The sequence below is a fragment of the Idiotropiscis lumnitzeri genome, chromosome 3 (assembly GCF_059441095.1).
Source record: "Idiotropiscis lumnitzeri isolate Australia: NSW breed Sydney's pygmy pipehorse chromosome 3, RoL_Ilum_1.0, whole genome shotgun sequence".
Classification (NCBI taxonomy): Eukaryota; Metazoa; Chordata; class Actinopteri; order Syngnathiformes; family Syngnathidae; genus Idiotropiscis; species Idiotropiscis lumnitzeri.
In genome coordinates this window covers 14721440-14742102 of record NC_142393.1, presented here as the reverse complement: position 1 = coordinate 14742102, position 20663 = coordinate 14721440, and the positions used below count along the sequence as shown (strand labels likewise).

The following is a 20663-nucleotide window of genomic DNA, read 5'->3' as shown; positions in this document are numbered from 1 at the left end:
ACATAATTGACAAGATGATAAAAATTATATTCAGCATTATTTAGTTATTATTATTAATTTAGGTATTCAATATAACTTCAGTTGTACTAACTGCATCAAGATGTGCCGCTATCTCCCTGCATGAAGTTAGGTGAAATGTATTAAACCTTTATAAGATATCAAGAAAAAAAAAAAATATATATATATATATATATTTTTTCAGCCATTCTTGTTGTTTACATTTGCCTGGAATACTTTCAGGTCATAACTGGTCCAATCCAAGTGGGATAAATGTGACTTCACACTTTCCTGGAAGTGCAGCTTTAAGTCCCTGTTTTCTTTCTTTCTCTGTCGATTCATTGCTTTTGGTTCTTTCGTTTCTTTGTTAAAATTTCCAAGATATCTTTAGATTCGTTTTACAGACACTTTAAAGTCCAACTGTGGATGCAGTGGAGCATGATTTTCCTCATCTCACCTTATGTTTTTGTGATCTTTTTCTCATTTATTACCAGGTAGTGAAGGTTGTGGGAAGTAACATTTCCCACAAGCTCCGCCTATCCCGCATCAAATCGTCCGACGAGGGCACTTACGAATGCCGGGTCATCGACTTCAGTGACGAAGAAGGGGCGCGCCACCACCGCGTGCGCGCTTACCTGCAGGTAGTAGCTGAGAGCGACATCATCACCAGTAACCAGTATGACAACTTCCAGGTGCTGGATGACACCAAAGGCGATTCGGGTTTCGAGCATGCTCACAGCCACCCCCAACATGAGGGGCGCACCCAGGAGCACAGCAAGCGACTTTCCTCCGCCTCGCAGCACAGCCACCCCAGCGGCGGTGATCAGCACCAAGCAGGGAGAGAGCTGAGGAAGCGGGATGTGGACAGTAACCATAGCAACAATGACTGCTCCAATGAGCCCAGCTGTGTGCTGTAATCTGATTACATCGGAAAAAAAAAATAAAGCACATAAGATTGCAAATTATGTCGCGCATAAACGCTACACGTTCCAAACAGTGCCGAAAACCACAATCTCATCTAAATGTTAAGCACGGCTTATTGGGAGCTCTGTGATGGAAATGTGTAGCTTTGCTTTTTAAATTTGTTATATTTTGTGTCAGTCATGGTTGACTTCATGGTTATCACAAGAGGAGCTGACGTGCCCTTTTTCTGAAATGACCAATTTGACTTCGTTTTACCTTGCATGAAGTGGGCACACATCTGCATTCTCAATCCTTCATTGTATCCAAAAAAAAAAAAAAAAAAAAAAGACTAGCACTCAGTAGAGAGCAAACATCTTCCAACACAAAATATGAACATAACCTTTTGATTAAATTGTAAAAAAAAAAAAAAGTTGCAAGAACTCAACATTTTTAAGAAACAAACGTCAAACTTTTAAGTTGGTCAGTTAAAACATTTTCAGTTGTGAAAATTGTCTTTCCCGCTTTTCATCAAAGAAATAAGAGTTTCCACAACCAATTGTCTCGTGTATTTGTCCCACAACAAAGATATGAGAAAAAACAACTCAGCAAATTGTTTTGGAGACAACTTTCGCTTTTGTTGAGCTAACTAACATTGTAGCCATAAATGTCAATAATTTACATTTTAAATTTCGGTTTCAGCTCCCCCCAAAAATGCAAAAGTGCATATATGCACTGAACTGCTCCATTCATGCTACTGGATTTGCATCATCTAATTGGTTCTTTTATTGGCCCATGATTCAAGTTTTGTGAAAATCTTTTTTTTTTTTTTTTTTTTGCATAATCCTGCACATGAACTCACTCACCATCAAACAAAACCACTCATCAAATGTCATACTTGGTCGAGGCTAAACATCCATTCCTGCGCCCATTTTGTGTTCTCACCAAAGTTGCAAATGAACTGGTCGCCAGTCAATCGCAGGCTTCTTCAAGAAAAACAAGCATTTACACCTACAGAAAATGTTGTCCCCAAAGAGTGTATTCCTTTTTTGCCACCCTCATGACAAAATTCGCTGTTGTTTTTGCTTCAACCTGCTAACAAATTAAACAAGCAACCGTTTTGGCTGCGATGGAAAAACACAAACCTATTTGTTGACATTAGCTTTGATTCAGCGATTTGTCATGAGCGAAACCAGCCTGAGCTTTTCCATTCAATTCACGGAAGAAAAATCAAGGAGACAATTCCACATGGATCTCACCTACTGAATAAATACTGTACATACAAAATTATGAATGTGATCTTTGTTTAGAAGACTTTCTTAGAAAACAAATACAATATTGGTATATTCAGCCTTGTATTTTAATAATAATAACAACAATGTTCTCTTGCTCATCAGCCATTAAAAAAAAAAGCCTCAATCCTTTGGACTGTAAGCCTCTAATCTAATTTGTATATAACGCTGTACAATATGACATGACGTGAATGCATGGTCGCTTGTTTTCTTAAAATCCTTTTCAAAGAAATATTCAAAGATGGCAATTTACTTCCCTCCCATTTTGAATATTGTTTGGTTGTTAAAATATCTTGTTGTATTTTATCTCCTGTGTTTCTGTTCCTTCTTATTATTATTATTTTTTTTTCAAAAAGTGCTGTACAGACAGATGAATGACACTTTCACAAACCTATCTTAGTATTTACCTCCAAGAGATTGGCTCTCGATTCTGAGCGGTTGGGTGATGTTGGCAACGGCTTAAGAGACTCCATTTCATCTCTTGCCATTTTTGTAACCACTAATAATCATCTTGTTGTATACATGCTTGAGCGGAGCGCAGGCCTCAGCCCGTGGGGGACGCTACTTTGCTCCAAAGGGATCCAAACGGGACAGAGTGAATATTTGGGATGATGCGAATGAGTAAGCATGCAGCCTGTTTTGCCTCAAAGACCTTGTGGAAAGTTCTACTCTATTCAAGAGAACAACAACAGTCCCTACAGAACACTCGATGAAGGAGTCTGAAGGACTCTTTCCATCAGTCGCTATGATTCCAAGGCTAGTCAAGAAAATAAGAAGGAATATGTAAATTGCTCCGCGCACAGTTTGAGCTCATGCTAAAGTGTATGCCTCACAGAAAATAAATAGCATACAAACATTTATTCATGTGTCGTTGTTGCCTGAGGGGAAACGTTACACAAAACACTTGAAGGAACATTTACATTGAAACAGATTAATTGGCTTCGTAGTCCAAATGTTTTTTGGGGGTGTTTCTGGCTATATCTTAACATTCACTACCAGCCGAGTGGAGAAAAAAAAAAGGGATCTTTGACGTCTTTAGCCGTCAATGGTAGTAAATGAGATAAGCATGATTCAGTTTATTTTTTTTAATACATTTAATACTCAAAGAGCCATTTGAATGTTTTGTTAAGAAAAGAAATCATGTTTTATTATAACGGTTTACCGTAATTGTAACATTTAGAATTAAGCCAAAACTAATCACCCATGATTAATTTTCTAAAGCCACCTGGAGCCGCTGCGGAGATTGAAGTCTCCATTGAACAGTATAAATGGTCACTGAGACTCAACAAAAATCCTGATGCAGAAGCAGGATAAATAAAAAGACAAAACAAAACTGTAAATTGTCACAAGACTTAAAATCACTTCGGTTAATAAAAGCAAGGAGGTGAAAATGAAAAATAAGATTTTATACTCATGAAAAAGAATTACGTTTTCAGGCTTGGTTGAAATATTTCGACAGTTTGGGCAGATCTCAAGTGAGGACTTGACTAAACACATTTTGACACATTTTTAAAATTTCAATCCAATGGACTTTGTGCTGCTCGGTCTTAAATTATAACTCCCCAGTAAGCCGCAGTAATATTAGTCGCTCTTCACATAGGAAGAATATATGGCTGCTCCATGTGTTGCTCCAACATTTGTGTTTGGGTTTTATGTTGAGTTGGACAGTAAATGTTCACTAGGAATGGCAATAAACAACTTGAAGCCTCTTTTCTGAACAATTGTGCACTCTGCCAAACTGCTGATTGTTGTGAAACGAGTTGAGCTCACTGCGACAGACAGCACTCTTTACTAAATCTTTGAAAGAAAGTCAACCAAAAACTCTCTCTTATCTTAAGGCACCATTATGTTTAGGTCAGAGACCATTCAGGGCTTTAAAAAAATACCTAAAAGTGTCACCTAAGGGGGCTCACTTCAGTTCAATTACCGTATCATTCACAGAGGCAATAATTACGGAACTACTCGGAAGAATTGCGCTTGTTAATTAATGTAGCGATGACATGCAAGATCACAAACACATAAAAACACACACATTATTATGAGAAGCTAACGCTGGTACCACTGTTCGTGAAACCGAATCAGTGCTAATAATGCAGCTTAGCTTACCTTTTGACTTTCAGCCACCGCTTCAAAGTACCAGTTCGGTTCACTTCAGTATGGCGCACAGTTTGTGTTTTTTTACTGTAAAGGGTCCAAAAGTGTCCAATACAAACATTAAACAACAACAAAAAAAATATTATTGTTGCACCAGGTGTATGTTGATTGGTTGAGAATGGTCACTTTGCAGTAATCATCATACTACAATAAGATTCACTTATTGGAGCAGGTCATTTGAATCAAAACTAAAAAATTTTTTTAATATAAAAATCAAAACTTGCTAGCCATTATTCTACTCTGCTGTACTTGTATTAAAAAAAAAAACTAGTACCAAACATTATGGTTTAGTATGTTTTCAATGTTATTGTTCTTATTGCTCGTATTATTTATTATTATGCATTTGTAGTATTGTTTTAACAAATAAATTGCAGTGGTACCTTGCCTGACAAATTTTTCGAGATATAAGTCATCGCTTAGTCAACTTTTTTTTTTTTTTTTGCTCAGTGAGTCAAAAAGGCACACATACACACAGATGCACTACTCCAGGCTTAATTTGTATTTTCAAACTCAGTTTTATTTACATTATTTTCACTTTTCTTTCCTGTACTACTTTAACATTATACTAATTTGTCATGAAAATGCTTTGAGTGTGTGCATTAATGCAGCACCATATGCAGGTGTTTGTGTGCCAAAGGCCCCTCCCACCTGAGTTGCCACTGATGACTAATGGTGCTGTTGTCAGCACTGGCAGGGGGATAAATAGCTGCGGCACACAATGAGATAAAGAGACGGCGCGCCACATTTGCTTTACATTAAGTCGGGCCGCCTAAATAGAAAAGGTGGCGTCCTTCTTTCCTCGCAGCGGCGGCCTCGTACATTCATTACGGTACTATGAGGTGGGAGGCTCAGGGCTCCCCCCGACCACAAAGGTGATGAGATAATGGAGAGTGACTGGGCCTCCATTATTGAAATGCAACCTGAATGGCGAAGGCTTAAGCGCAATAACAGCTGTGATGGGTGATACATCGGCTGCCCGTGAATAACAGCAGGAAGGCCTTTCAAAGGCGACCGCCACATTGTTCGCCTTATTTGATAGACTATCTGCTTGGCAGGGCCGTCGATTCCTTCATTACATGAAAGCCGATGAATATATGAAAAGGCGATCAAGTGCAGACTGTCAGCAATACAAAAGAAACTAAGTCATTTTAGATGGTTTGTTTCAGCAGGAAACAGGAGGACAAAAATTCAAGCAAGGTTGCGACAATCTATTTGGAATGCAAGCGCAATGACAAAGACATTCAGGCAGGTCAAACAATATTGAATGAGTTGAATGATTTAACTAACTGGAAATGACTGAAAATCTTGAAAAATATCAGCCATGTGCGTTGTTTTTTAACATTTGCATATTTTTGTACCATTTGAAAGGATACTGGTAATTACGAGCAGACCCGCAACACTTGTAATCTCACGACATTGTCATTGTCATATTACATTTGAGTCATTATTTAACACAATGCAAAAGGTTATTAGCTGGTATTGAGAAATTCTATTAATGCTAGTGATAGACCGATATGCATTTTTCAGGGCCGTTATCGATACCGATTATTAGTAGTCATGGAGGCCGATAAGCGATATTTGAAGCCGACATTCATTTGTTGCAAAAAAAGGGGTGAAATGATAAAAACTCCAAAACTTGACTTAGTTTAAATGCCTTTAAACATATATTTATTAAACAACTTTGGTGATTTGCAACATGCTAATGATTTTTTTAAATATTGGAAAATAGTAGTTTAATAAGTCAAACAAAAAGTGCATGAAGCTCCCAGGCTCAGTTTCATATCTTATAGTTCGCAAAGCAAACATCACTTTAATGTTTACGGGGGCAATTAGTTTTCTATTAGTTGTGAGTAGTCGACTGACATTTATTAAAATTTCTCAAGGTGAAAAAGCAAACAGGTAGCTTACTGCTGATTGGCTGTTGCCCACTGCACAAGGAACCAAACAAGTGGTACTGTGGGCGGGCCAATCTGATTCTGCAGGCAAGGCCACAAGCACAGCAAAGAGCGAGAGATAAATGTGCTGCAGCGGGCCAAAATAAACCAGCTTCTAATTGATCAAACTTGAAAGTTAAAAAAAGGCAAATGCCGATAATCGGCAAAATGCCAAATATCGGCCACGATAATTGGCCCGGCCGATAATCGGTCTATTACTAATTAATACATTTGGAAATTTTGTTTTGGAATATTTTAACTCTTCATACATAAAGTTGATTTCAGATCAGAGCCATCCTAACAATTTCATCACCAGGTAATACACACATCCCAGACAAACAATATGCTGGTGCGAACTGTCACTGAAAACTACACCAAAAATATTTGTAAGACCAAAACATTTATTCTAAATGATTGGTTAAAAAAAAATAAATCGTAAAAAAGCTTTTTCAGGATGCCACGTTAAGTCATAATGTGGTGGTCGGATTGCAGTGCAAAGAGAGAGGGGAAAAAACCCTCCTGTGCCACAGTTCTAACGTAGAACTGGTAACCTGGAAGTCATATAAAATTAGAGCTCTGATGCAAATGTTGACACCATCTGTACAAACACGACCCCCTTCTTAACTGAGCTGTCCGTTGGGAGTGCATTAGTCACAAGCAGGTCTACTCGTCACCCGTTTGGCCGAATTCCTCCCTCAGCAGTTTGAGCACATTGTCCGAGTACTCATCTTTGGGGCGTCCCATCCCGCTCAGCTTCACGGGATGCAGGTCGGGGCGCGGTGGGACGAAGGAAGACGGGCAGTGGATCTCATTCAACGTCAACCAGAAGGCATCGGGGTCCACCTCGATCAAGTGTTGGAAAACACTCCAGAGCAGAGAAACAACATCAAACATCAAATTCAATCCGGGATTGGCAGTGAAAAAGTAACTGGATTCTTTTCAACGCTTCGACATAAAAGTAGTCATTGGTGTCAATGAAGTACTGTTGAAATGATGAGGGACCAAAATCTTTGAATTTCGTGATTGCAACAACAAAATGACACATTGGCAATTCAAATGTAACTTGGTATTGCAATAATGACTGCTTTGACGCTGTGGTTTGAGATTTAGTGAGGTTTGGTTTTACCTCAAGCAGGCTTGTTGCAGTCTGATAGGTTGTTTGCAGCTCAGGTAGGGCAGGCACGCGTCACAAACAACATTTAAGTCCGCTTCAGCTGAAAAAACAGATCAGAGCAAACAACTTCATTTCTTTAACCTGGAAAAAAAATATCAGACATTACTTAACTGTTTCACTTTAGTCAGTCATAAGTCGTTTTACTTTATTTGTTTCACTATTCAATTATATTCTAATGCTCGAAATTTCCTGAGGGACGATAGTGATCGATGAGTTGATTGTTTGGAAGTGATCGCAGATTAATTACATTTTGAAGCAATGGTGGCAAAAATGAAGCGCAGTTCATGGCTGTCATCAGAAGAGCTGCTTTTGATTAACTCTTTTACTATTTTGCCCGCTAAAGAAAAAGAAAACGACATCGACAGCAATGGGAAGTTGTGCTGCGTCCATGGCGACCGACGTCGACTGCGGCACAACTGCAACTGAAATATTCTGCTCAAGATGACACTACCATGGACAAAGGAGCTCAGAGGATTTTTCGAGTGATTTTCCCTCGTCAATAATATGCTATGTGCTTACATTTTTTTTTTGGAATCGTCAAATCTCTGTTGCCAGACATTGATGGAGATAAGATGAGAATTTTTGAGACTTTGCATTTTTAAAACCTTAGCAGGGCTGGCTGAGGGAACGAGACTTACAGCGGGGTGCTTGCGCTTATCGAGCTATCATCTGCTCCCTCTTCCTATTTTGAAGCGGTGAGGGGGTGAGGTGTGGAGGGGGGCTGGTGTGAAAAGCTCGACGGACTCCTTCATGTCTCACTGGCTTCCTGCTGCACTTTCAAGTCCAGCGAGCCACCTTGCCTCACCCCAACTGGAACGTCACAAGCCTGCCAAATGACCACTTTTCTTTCCCTCCCATGTTGCCTTACTTCAACTCTTTCATCTTATTTTCTTCATTCTGACCCCCCCGCCCCCCTTCCCATCTCATCCAATCCTCGCATCCCCGGCAGACACTTAGCCATTCCCTTAGGTGCAAAATGGGCTTCCTTTCAAGCCTCATTTCAAAACATGTCGATTTCCCACACTCGCGGCGTGTCAAGAATAAAAGAAGCGGTGCACATTTCAGAGTTCAATGGGATTATTCAGCTACCACTTCCATCCCTTTTCTTTCATTCTCTCTGCTTGCACTCATGACCACCTTCTTTGAGGATGCTTGGCATGCAAGCGCGAGGAGTCACAAATACTCAGGTAGCCGTTAGTAGTTGTGCGGTAAATGAAGAAAAGGTGGAATTGAAGCAGAAGCTGACGACCGCGGGCTTTTGCGTCTGTCCACGGCTTGCTGTGTGACTGAGGCTTGCTAATTGGCTTGCTGCAGGCGTCCCAAAGGCGAGCCGGAGCCAAATCGGTATTCACCAGAGTGAGGCGGCATGCGGCCGCAGACTGTTTCTCTCCTCTGCTGCTCGGTCACATGATCACCACCTCACTAAGAAAGTCGCTCCTTGTGCTATTGAGGGGGTGGGGATGAAATCCAGTACAGTAAATCCCCCCCTGTATAAGGGGGATAGGGACACGAGCCCTGCGGCAAACATTGAAAAACTCTAAGCAACTGAATTTCTTATACTGAATTATTAGTTTAAAGAATAAATATTGATGACGGCAAAACAGTTAAAATATAATATAAAACTCATCTTACCTGCAAAAATCAATAGTTTGCAAATTATTTGATTTACGGGACGTGTAACTTTAACAATACTTCAATTACTACTTTCCTAATATGCCTGGACTTTAGCAGTTCATTTTGGTTTTTGACTTGGAATTTCGTTTCATGTTTTCCGTGTGTTCCTTTGGCTGCCTTGTCATCTTGTGTCCACCTGAGCTTGTTTGCCCAATCTCTTGTTTTATCCAATCAGCTCCAACTAACCGTGTCTTGTCCAGGTGGTATTGTCAGTTTGTTAGAATTTAGTTTAGTCTTTGTTGTTTCTTTGTCACGTGTTCCTGTTGATTTGTCTGCAGTCTAAGTTACTTTTCCTTGTGTGTGGTTAGTTTCTTTGCTCATTGTTGTTTTGGACTTCATATTTTTGCGAATCCAAGTACTTTTGTTAGCATTTTAGTTTTCTTTAAATTAAATGATCCTGCACTCCTGCCTCGCTTCCCCGCTTGTGGGACGTCCTCCACGTCAAATCCGGACATTGCAGTGTTATAAAAAGAGCATGAAAATATGTGAATGAGATATTTTTCATTTTGAAGCCATTCTGAATTTTGCCACAATGAAGCATCAACGTTGTGGCTGATTTCCATAACGAGTTTTTCTACCCATGACTTGGCAGCTAAATGGGCAAACATCAGCTGTTGCCAAGCGACGCCCGGAGTTGGTCTGCGGCACTACAGGACTATCATGTCAAAGGTAAGAAGAGGTACAGTGTTGGCACAGATTATTAGCTTTATTGAAGAGCATGATGTAGTGAGGGCGGGACTTGGATTTGGTGATGTGCTCAATAATTTGCCAAACCACATGCATGAATCACTGTGTGAAGTACTGACTCTACAAGTGAAAATCCTTTCGGCCCCACTGACTGGGAATTTATTTCACAAGTTAACTATTTTCAGTAAAACAATGGCTATCAAGGAAACGAAGAAGTCTAAATAAATAAATGAATGAATAAATAAATAAATATTTTTTTTATACATTTTGAAAATAAAACAAATATTTTTACCTAGAGCAAATTAAATTAGACCATTTTAAAATAAATACTTGTGTACCTTGAGGCTATTTGAAATAATAGGAATAAAATTTAAAAAAATAAATAAAAAAAACCTACACACAACACAGCCTGTGAGAACTAAATCAGAAAACACTTCCCTGCAGGATTCTATCAAAAATAAAAAAAATAGATGCTGCTGATTGACTTTGGAACAGCTCTCATTATACTGGAACAAAAATGACCTTGAGGGAATCTTGCTTGCAGCGTTACTGTAATTAAGGCATCCAGAAGTTTTGTTTTTTTAAATACATTCCACTGAGACACGATGTAATATGAAGATGACAAGATGGCTGCACACTAAAAGGATGTGACAAGCGGGTTTCATCCATTTGATTAATTTATTCAAACGGTGAATTCATTAACGCAATTGCTTTCCGGTAATGTATACGTTGCTTTAGACTTAGACCCTTTAAATTATAGCTCATCGCATTAGAGATGCAAACGTTAAATTGCTTTTAAGGTACATTACTGATGTGCAAAAGTTGGCACAAAAATCACAATTTCATGTATCATTTTAATTTTAAACGCCTATTTTGTGCATCTAAACACATAAAACAGTAAACTATTATTTTTCAACATTTAATTGTGCAATGGGTAAATTCCTGATTATAGTATAGATATAGTATCGTGCGCAAGGGAGAAATATTTTCCACAGTTGTACAAGTCTGCCATCTGGTGGTGTATCTGCATGTGAATATGTCTCCACTGTATGCGTGTGTATATATAGTAGAGGTTTTTTTTTAAACAAATGTTTTGGAATGGATATTATATTTTGTTGACATTTTGGGAACTACTTATGGGAACTACTTATGGGAATTTAATCCCCCCCCAAGAATTTTGGTGTTCAGAAAAAACAAGTAATTGGAAGCAGTAGTCATAAAGTAGAATTCTCAATCGTGCAATATAATATGAATTATTAATATTATTGTTTTTAGTACCCAGATACTATCATTTTTTTTCAATGTAGTCATGTTGTTTACAGTAACAATCTCAAATGTTGCACATGTATCATGTCCTGTTAGTGCAGCATGCCCTCCGATTGTGTGTGGTTCTGTTCACTTACCCAGGTCCAAACTCTGGCACAGTGAGCCCAGTCCCTCAAGTACCGTCAGCTGCAGTTTGTAAGCCAGAGTGTGAGTGTAGACGGTTCCTGCTTTGGCGCTAATGGTAGCCTGCTTAGTCAGAGAAGACGTCAGCTTTGGCAAAATCTCCTTGGAGACTCTCCTCCTCAGGAAGTCGCCACAAGTACGACCCAAAGTACACAAAACCTGCAAGAAAACGCAGGTGTTCTTTTTGGTGCTAAGCCAAATTAGGATTCTAGCTACTTCTGAATATGAATTTTCGTTCAGGCAGTCTTGACGCTTTGTATTTGTGCATATTTGGATTATTTGAATTTGATTGGGATTTGACTCTAGTTAGCTTCTACAAGGAAGATTTTCAGCATGATATGATGGTGGAATAATCAAATATGAGAGAGTTGAGAAAAAAAAAAAAACATTCCCGGACACTTGACAACCTCCTATTTGTTCAGATTCAGACGAAAGGTGACCCTATAGGAAATAATCTCTCACCAAAATACAAAAATTCTTAACTATAGCGGTTTAGGTCACAATAGTCATACAAGTGTAAAAATAAATAAAAACAGTTAAGATTGGGAAGCTAAAATAATAAAACAAAGCATCTTAACTTTAAAGATAAATTACAAAAGCGCATGCAGCAGAAGTTATTGCACAAGTGAGACACGGCACAGCAAGCGGGATTATTTCTTCCATACCCCAAAGGCTCTGAGGACAGCGATTGGGTCGTCAGCTGTCAGTCTCTGCACAAGGGCAGGCCAGCAGCGATGGGCCATGGGTAACAATTCGTTTTCTCTCTCGCTCAGTACACCAACACACAGCTCCAGTACATCCAGCACCTGAGGGGAAAACGCAAGGTAAAGCTGTACATACTAAATTGCATTCTGTTTGGCTAGATGTCTGCTTGTGCACGGATCGAACTGACACGTGGAATTCGGTGGCAGACTGAGAACTGTAGTTGACATTGTATATGGAATTCTTGTTGCCTAGATTCTTAAGATTCAGGTTGTTTATACAATTCACATGATGGAGTTTGTGTTAATGTTCAAAGTTGTATTATTAGATACATAACTAATCAAACATGAAAAGAAAAAAATATACGAGTTGTCATGTCCAAAACAAACCTTGAGTCGGAGGCAGAGATTTGAGTCAGACAGCAGATGAATGCAGCGCTCCATAACATCTTTGGTAATGTTGAGGTGGGTGGGAAGTTCGGCTTTCACATCATAAGGATCAACGTCATCGACTTCTTTAAACTCTGTTGGGGGGGTAATCTCTGGAAAGGGACGAGTATGACAGTTAAGAGCTGCTTTCGCATTGGCTTCCCGGGAAATCGGCGCATGAGCGGCCTGACAGACAGTCGAGCCTTGAGCTGTTCTGCTCTCCCTAATGATATATTCACTAAATTCCGTTCCATTTGTACTCGGAAGCACACCGTGTATGTTTTATTGGGCGAGTGAGAGTGTGTCAATTTACTGGACTACTTCCGGTAGTGTGACTTCACAATAGAAAAACATCCGCCAGTTGAAACATTGCAGCAGCATTATCGCTCGATCTCTAAGAGTACGCTCAAAAATGCATGTTGTTGACAGTCTGATTTGACTTAGCAAAAGAATGTCATTAATTCAAACGAGGCAAACTGCTTGGCATGTGTCAGGAGTGCTAACAACTTGTTGCAAAATTTTCAGGGACAAGGTTAATTTTGTTTAGAAGCTGCACCTTTCATTTATGTTTGGTTCAGTGCGAATAAACGGTCCGAAAAGGGATATTTTTGGTGTTGAGTATTTGAAATGTGTTCTTAAAATATATTAAGGGTTGTGTTTAAAGGGCTATGCCCGAGTTTTTAATATCATTTGATTTTTCTTTCTTGTTGATAGGGAAACCATCCATTAAAATCGGAAATTTAATTTTTGGCACATGTGTGGTCTGGGATTGTATTTTAAACCCAAATGGGATTGGGTTAATGTGTGAAAAGGGGCGGTTCTTGAGATTATGAAGCAAATCTATAGGTTTCACATAACTTTTGTGAACCAAGACAAAGCAACGGCAGTGCTGACATTCTCCTTAATACATTTATAGAGCCAGAGGAGAAAAATCCTGATCATGGCGCCAAATCATTTTGTGAGGAAACGGTCATGGCAAAAAATATGCATGAAATTCAGTTTAGGGATAACTTTCTACGTATTATCAGTGATACAGTGCATAAATCAGAGGAAATATGAATATTTACTTTGCAAATCGATTTATAGTGTGCACCCATAAAAGTTCTGCTTGTATTGTAAATTTTAAATCACGGGCAACTGTTCTTGGAGTAAAAAAAAAAAAAAAAAAAGTTAGTCTGGAAGCTCTGCTTTTACTCATTTTTTCCATCATCCCCCATTGGTACCTTGCACACATAACAGTGAGCAAGGAAAAACCTGGCCTACTAAGGTCTACTTTACACTTGTTGGTGAAAGGGGCCAGACAAATTAGAAATGTTGTCTTGTAGCAACAGATTCATACCCATGTCTTGAGGGTCGTCTTCCTCTATTCCAATGCCTTCTGCCAACTCTTTCTGTTTGCGGTAGTCCAGCAGGAACTGGCGGATGTTGAAGACTTCTTGGTCGGCAGAGGTCTGCTTGGACCGGGCAGACTCTTTGGCTTTGCTAGAATTCAAAGGAAACCATCTCGCTGGAAGAAAAGCACACAGGAATATAAATTAGATGAGGTGACGTGCCGGAAGCATTTTGGGCTTTCCTTTGATGACGCTGTTTTATTTCAGAATTTGAAGTACAAATGTCCCTTTGCTAACAGCGTGACATCACGTGTGAGAGCTCACCAAGCGCCTTCATGAGTGCGTGCAGTACAGAGCAGAAGAGAGAAGCTGTGTTATCGTAGCTGAGGTCGAGAGCCATGAGCATATCCTGGATGAGGTCTCGCACCAGAGGCCGCAAAGTGCAGTCCGAGTGAGTCAGCATCACGGTCAGCACACGTGGAGCCTGGAAAACGGGGACAAAGGTCATGGTCAAACCTTGTACAACAAGTCTCCACAATATTGGGTGCACTGCATTTGGAATGTATTTATTTATTGAATTAAAATTGAGGTTGGTGATATCTGGATATCTTTGTTTTAAAGCCTAGACTGATGCATCATTTTAGCCAGTGATGGATGATGAAAACTTGGAATAATGATGATAAAGATAACAATAATTAAAGTAGCGGACTGTGAATAAAGCAGATTTGTATGAAGAGTGTTTTCAGCTCAGCCTTCTAAGTTCTGCAATTTCCCGCTTTGGTTTAAACAAAACAACACAAAAGGCAGTTTGATTGTTGCGGGAATTGTCAGAATCTGTTCATAAAATAAGCATTTCATTGGGGGGAAATGTATTGCTTTAGAATTTTATGCTCGCTAAAAGTAAAATATTGGCAATTACGGATCTCTATTTCAGAGGATACTTTTGCATACAATATTCAGTAAAGCGCTTTAATTAATTCACCTCGTAATTTTTTTCCCCTGTGAAATCTACACTCTGCTAATCAATGAAAATCAGAGGATAGCCTATTTATGTACTCTTGCTCTAATGTTCCAAGATGGTGCCATAGTATTGGCAAATAGAAAAGTAGTCAATGGTCAAGAAAGTATGCTGAAAAACACAGCTTGAATGTTCTAGATATTTGTATGTCGTGGAGGACGAGAAGGAAAGAGGAGAAGTTTAGCATTATGTACAGTCTTTACCAGATGTATATGTATTTTTGCTCTGCTGGTGGCGACCTAAAAAGCAACAAAACACTTCCAGCTCATGTTTCCAATATATCTCGACTGTCAAGACCAGGGGTGGGCAAACCTTTTGATTGACGGGCCACAATGGGTTCTAAAATTTGACTGAGGGGCCGGACCAGGAGCAGATGGATGGAGTGTTTTGGTAACCTCACCTCATCGAAGAACAAAAAAAAACATTTAATTTTAAACGAAAGGGAACAAAAGCATTACAACATTACAACACACCACAGTATTTAGAAAATAAAACATTAACAAAGTTTATTCATTTAATTTTTTTCAAGTTCGGTGGGCCGGATTAAAACGTTTAACGGAACGCATTTGGCCCCCGGGCCGTAGTTTGCCCACGCCTGGTCTAGCCTGTTCACAATAATACCAAAAACGATAACTATGTGTGAGAATACCCAAAAACTTAAAAGGCTTCTAATATGTTAAACTCACCTGCGGATGCTGGCTGAGCCTCTGCAAGTTAAGTGAGATGTCATTGAGCAGGTAGTCCGAGTTGTCATTAATCAGCTCCTTCAAGGACAAGTAGCCACACGCCTTGCTGATGTCCCACATGGAGTCCAGTGCTGCTTGGCTGATGAGAAGCGTTTCCTCACCCGCTTTCTCAAGCACAGGGTACAGTGATGTCATGAGCAGGGGACGGAAGTTGTGTCCAAGAGCCTGGGCGAAGCAGGCCACACCCTCCAGCTGGATGCGCAGCTGCCAGATGTTGCTGTTGAGCTGGTGGACTGTTGAGGTGGGCGAGGAGGCACAGGAGGAAGAGATAACTTGGAGAGGGTTGGCGTGACTGTTGGAGATGGACAGGAAGACGGACGGCTTCAGCAGCTACGGATAGAAAACGGGCAAATTAATAATACATCTTGTTACATTTTTTGGGGCCCGCAACACAACACAATGAATTTGAGATTACCAAGCAAAGCAATAGCTACTGAAGATCTACTTTTCTACATTTTATTACCCTTGGGGGAAATAAGTTAAAAGTCAGAGAGGTCCAGAACATAGAACAGGGTGTGGTCATCTTTTTCATTTTGAATATTACTCTGACTTGTGTAAATCTTTTGATTTCATATTAAAATTTGAACTTGTATTACTTTTTTTCTACAAGTGTTTGCGCATGCATTTTATCTGTCTGTATTTTGGGTTATTGTTTTTTCTGTCTGCCTTTAATAAACAAACAGTGTTAATGCCTGAAAAGCTGGGATGCCAGCGTTAACAAATTTGACAATCTTGGCGTCAAGGCCAACTCTACTCTTAAAAACGGCATATTGGGTAGAGCATGTTCGATTTCCAGTCGGCCTCTCGTGTTTGACTTAGGCAATTTTTATGCTTTAATAGACTTTGTGAATATTTTATCTGAGCCAAACCCTAGCCACATATTTAAATATAGTCGTAAAGTACCATAAATACTAAACAAAAAATAAATGTTTGTATTTTCAGGTATTTACAAACACGTTTTGGATATACTGTAACCAATATTAACAAATAAACAACTGTTACAATTTTTTTCAGCACCATTTGTTTTTCTTTTAAAGCACATTATCTGATCAGCTGCATGCCTTCCTCTATTGGTAAAAAATAAATCTAATAATGCATCTGGGTCTGTATAGAAAGGCGTCTGTGTCATTACCTGTTGGTCCTGTCGCTCTCTGACAGTCTCCTCATTGACTGTGATCAAGTGCCAGTTGTTCAGGCTGATGTATTCCTCCATGACCAGCATGACTGCTGCTTTTAGGTCTTCCTGAGAGTGAGGAAGTCCTTCACCTTCACCCTCCAAGCGCTTTCCCTCAGCGACGATAGTGATGCCAGCAGCGCCTCTGATGATTTCATTGAGAACCATGGCGGCCTGCTTCTTGTATGCTGAGGACTGGCGGTAGAGATCCAAGAAGTGGTCCGTCAGCAGAAAGATGTTGCCATAGTAACCTACAAGTACAACATGGGAAAATAACTTCATGGATTTGGGTGTCGACAGATAGGTGACGTGACGCGACACAACACGCAAAGTAGATAAAGCCCTCATACCTAATGTCCGACAGATCTCTGTGAGCACAGAGAAGATTTTCTCATCTGTAAAGAAGAGAAAATTCTTCCTCCGTATGTGAGCAGGGTGCTGTGAATCTGAGCTTGTTTCTATTGCGGCATTGTGAGCTCGTTCTTCTACAATACGGACATTTGTGACGTCCAACTCCAGTACCTGCGAGAAACACCAATTTATTTGTACGGCTTGGCAGAAATTTGTGCTTCTGTACAATCGCCCGTAGAATTCCATTTTCACATTGTCCACTGTGTTTGTGAAATACCAGCAGGGAAAGTCTGTGTGTCAAACCCTTTGACTTTTGAAACACTCGAAAGCAGTGCTAAACAATCATTGAGCATGAACTGATGAAATCTGCTCGGATGAGCAGTAAAACATATTCTAAGACAAGCTGAACAGTTTGGTTGTGATTCATTCAAAGTGCTGAGAAAATAATGGCCTGAAATAATGAGAATATTCACAGGTTAATGTAAGAACTTAAATCATCCATTTGCCAAACCTCTCATCTTCACTATGCATTCATTACTCGAAGCGTGGTACTGTATGTTTAACTGTGGTGCTACACAGGCGCCCTCTAGTGGTACTCAAAAGAATCACTACCCAAAGACAGTCCAGTTGTATTAAACTATTGAATTCAATATATTTGCATTTTATCCAAAACAACTAATTTATATAGATACAATTTTTATTTAACTTCTATATTTTAATTGAGTCATTAAGTGTTTTTTTTTTCTGCAAAACAAATGCAACCTCCTAATGCTACAACTTTAACAAATTCATCCATCCATCCATTATCAGAGCCACTTCTCCTCACGTGGAGCCTATCCCGTCAATATTTGGGCAGTAGGCGGGCTACACCCTGGACTGGTTGCCAGCCAATCACAGAACTGCAATAAATTATTTTCCAGTTCTTTACAATTTATAAAATGTCTTCAAACACCGGTGAGCAAAATAATTTGGAACAGTGCATTTTAACAAAAACAGTTTCCATTTTTGGAAAAAAAAAAAAAAAAACATTGGGAGTTTCATTCAAATTATTCTCTATGAGTTGATGACTTGAAAATTAAGCTGAGTAATATTTGAATAGGCTATAAAAAATCTGAGGAAAACATAATCAAACATTATAATTTGGAACGTGATGTAATTTGGAGACATGTTCCACCCGTGTTATTTCATTCCATACAGTGTAAAATAAGTGCCACTACACCGGTTGTTACCTGCATCAGAGCTTTGGAAATCCTCTCCAGATGCACCGCAGAGTTCAGCACCACAGGCACCAATGGTCCTAAGAGTTTTATATAACCCAGAAAGACATTAAGGACAAACAGCTTCTTCTGGTCATCGGAGGTGCGCATCAGTCTGGGCAGTGAAGTGGCTAAAGAGTGGAGATTCTCTGACAGGACATCAGTGAACGTTTGAGAGCTGTTTTGACATTTCATATCTTCGGGTTGGACAGACATACGATTTTTCTGGGAAGCTTTTCTGAGTGCTACTTCACACCTAAAAATGAGAAAATGTGCCAAGAATAAGCTAATAACATTTGGCCAAACCAACAAGCCATTAAAAACAAACCTCTCTCTGACTCGGGGCTCTTGATCATTAATTGCTCCCACCAGTGCCTCCAGAAGCAGCCCGACACACTCGCCCAAAGACTGACTACACGTGTCCAGCAGGTGCTCAGCCAGCTTCACCACCTCCAGTCGAACTCTCCAATGCTGATGTGCCGCCGTGCTGGAGATGATCCTCTTCAGGAGCAAGCACAGCTTTTCTGACGTGTTTTTCACCCAGTCCGGTGTGCGCTGGACCAGCAGCTGGCCCAGCCTCCCCAGGTCCGCTGTGGGAGACGTCACTGGCTCACTAGACTGAAGCTGAGCATCTTCCATGACGAGACTGACGTTCCTGGACCAAACCTCAAATGACAAATAGTGTGAAAAGAAAAATGTCTTCCATCTAGCTTTAAACTTCAGTCCAGAAACAATTTATACCATTTTTGTTTTGTGTTTTTTAAAACTGTAAAATAATGTATTTATGCCATTAATCCAGTGCTTCCACCACAACTGGTTAAGAAAGCTGCCTAGGCAATCAATTGTAAAACATATAATGAAACAAAAAATTTGTGGTACCTTGACAGCCCTAACTGTGACTCCATGGCCTTGCCTCACATCTCCTGTAATGATCCTGGCCACTGTCGTTGTAACTCCAGGTAAGAACGAAGCCATGGCTTTGCCTACAGCTTCCCGCTCCTCTGAGGAAGGTACGATATGATCCTCATTGCAGTCACACTGAAGAGTCAACACCTGAAGGAACTTCAAGGCTGCTATTTGAACATCCTTAGATTTCTCCTTCTCTGCTATAGCCAGAAGCAGTGAAATAGCAGCTCCAAGCTCAGGCAGTATCGTGGCTTCAAAAAGTTTGAACACAATATCTCCATATGCAGCATGAAACAAGGCGTCCAGGCATCCCAGTACTGTTAATTTCAGCTCCTCTGACGTATCTGCAGGTTTCCCAGGATTGTCTGGTGAACACAAGCAGAGGCAGAGCTCTGAGAAAAGGTCATGGAGGGTCTGCCAGCTCTGAACGCAGGTATTCTCCAGGACGTGACTCATAGCTTTGACCACGGCTTGCACCATATTGTCCTTCTTGGGCCCGGGCACTTTGAGCACAAAGCGGAGTGGGAAGAGGACATACTCTTGGAGCTGCTGCAGGGTAGCATCGTTGACCTCTTTCAACTGAGCACTCAATGTCTCGACATTGTTGAAAGTAGGCACGCGAGTCAGCTGGACACAAGCTGGACGCAGGAAGGCAAAAGCAATCTTTGGATCGCTTATAGGGGCCATGGTTGGAGGCATTACAGATGAGGCCCGTTCTCTGTGGGGTAGGAACAAAAATTAGAGGTCTCGCTATAAACAGGGCATGACTTCAAATTCCTTCATCTTCCGAACAGTTTATTCTCACTAGGGTCACCTCTCAATGACTCACAGTCTGTCTCCCTGTCTATCCATCTATTGAAAGTTGGTGTTGCTAAGAAAGAGTTACTTGAGAACTGGGAGTAAAATGCCATGTGTACTATAAAGAGAAACTAATTTTACACTTTTGCCTTCTTTTAACTGCAATTTGCATTGAAAACGCCGAAGTCAATATTCACAAATGTTATGCAAATAGTATATACTGTGCTTCTCTGGAATAGGAACCAGGCACATTTGTTGACAACTAGCATCAGAGTCATCAAATCTAGATACGTAGAAACTTCATGTCTAGAATGCTGTGTGATTGCATTAGATAAGACTGAAAACATACCTTAAATTTCCTTAGTTCAAAAAACCCACATTACGGTAAAAAAATGCCTAAAATATTTCTCAAGAAAAGTGAATACTTGCGGACTGGCAATCAGCTGCCATAGCGCCAATGTTGGATGACGTTCTTTTCTTGCGCCGATGACACCGTTTAGGTTAGACGTGGTGCTTTTTTTTTGGTTCACAATTATCTACTTCTGATTCGTCTTAAAAAATAAATGTATTTGAGTTTGAATAAACAATATGAATGTGATTGAAAACATCAAATACATGTTTTTAATAGATAATATATCAATTTATAAATACAATGGTAGTTATTCTGAAAAGGCACACGATTTTTACAGTTG

The 20663-nt window shown here is 40.0% G+C and overlaps 2 protein-coding genes across 2 annotated transcripts in view; one reads left to right on the top strand and one right to left on the bottom strand.

Annotated features, from left to right (window-relative positions):
- The window catches only part of vstm2la (V-set and transmembrane domain containing 2 like a), a 38016-nt gene extending 34967 nt beyond the window's left edge, over positions 1 to 3049 (top strand). Inside the window, exon 4 of the mRNA XM_088291801.1 lies at positions 492 to 3049. Within this exon, the coding sequence (XP_088147927.1) occupies positions 492 to 914 (423 nt within the window). The 3' untranslated portion in view covers positions 915 to 3049. The remainder of the gene's footprint in view (positions 1 to 491) is intronic.
- Positions 3050 to 4847: 1798 nt separating this feature from the next.
- tti1 (TELO2 interacting protein 1) lies at positions 4848 to 20453 on the bottom strand. Its single transcript, XM_088292061.1, has 14 exons — positions 20321 to 20453; positions 19147 to 19891; positions 18596 to 18933; positions 18241 to 18523; positions 17011 to 17182; positions 16619 to 16911; positions 15427 to 15816; positions 14047 to 14206; positions 13731 to 13898; positions 12353 to 12504; positions 11927 to 12067; positions 11216 to 11420; positions 7404 to 7491; positions 4848 to 7142 (listed from the first exon to the last, which is right to left on the bottom strand). The coding sequence occupies exons 2-14, from the start codon at positions 19870 to 19872 to the stop codon at positions 6941 to 6943; spliced, it is 3318 nt and encodes a 1105-aa protein (XP_088148187.1). The 5' UTR covers positions 19873 to 19891; positions 20321 to 20453; the 3' UTR covers positions 4848 to 6940.
- Between the last annotated feature and the right edge of the window lie 210 nt (positions 20454 to 20663).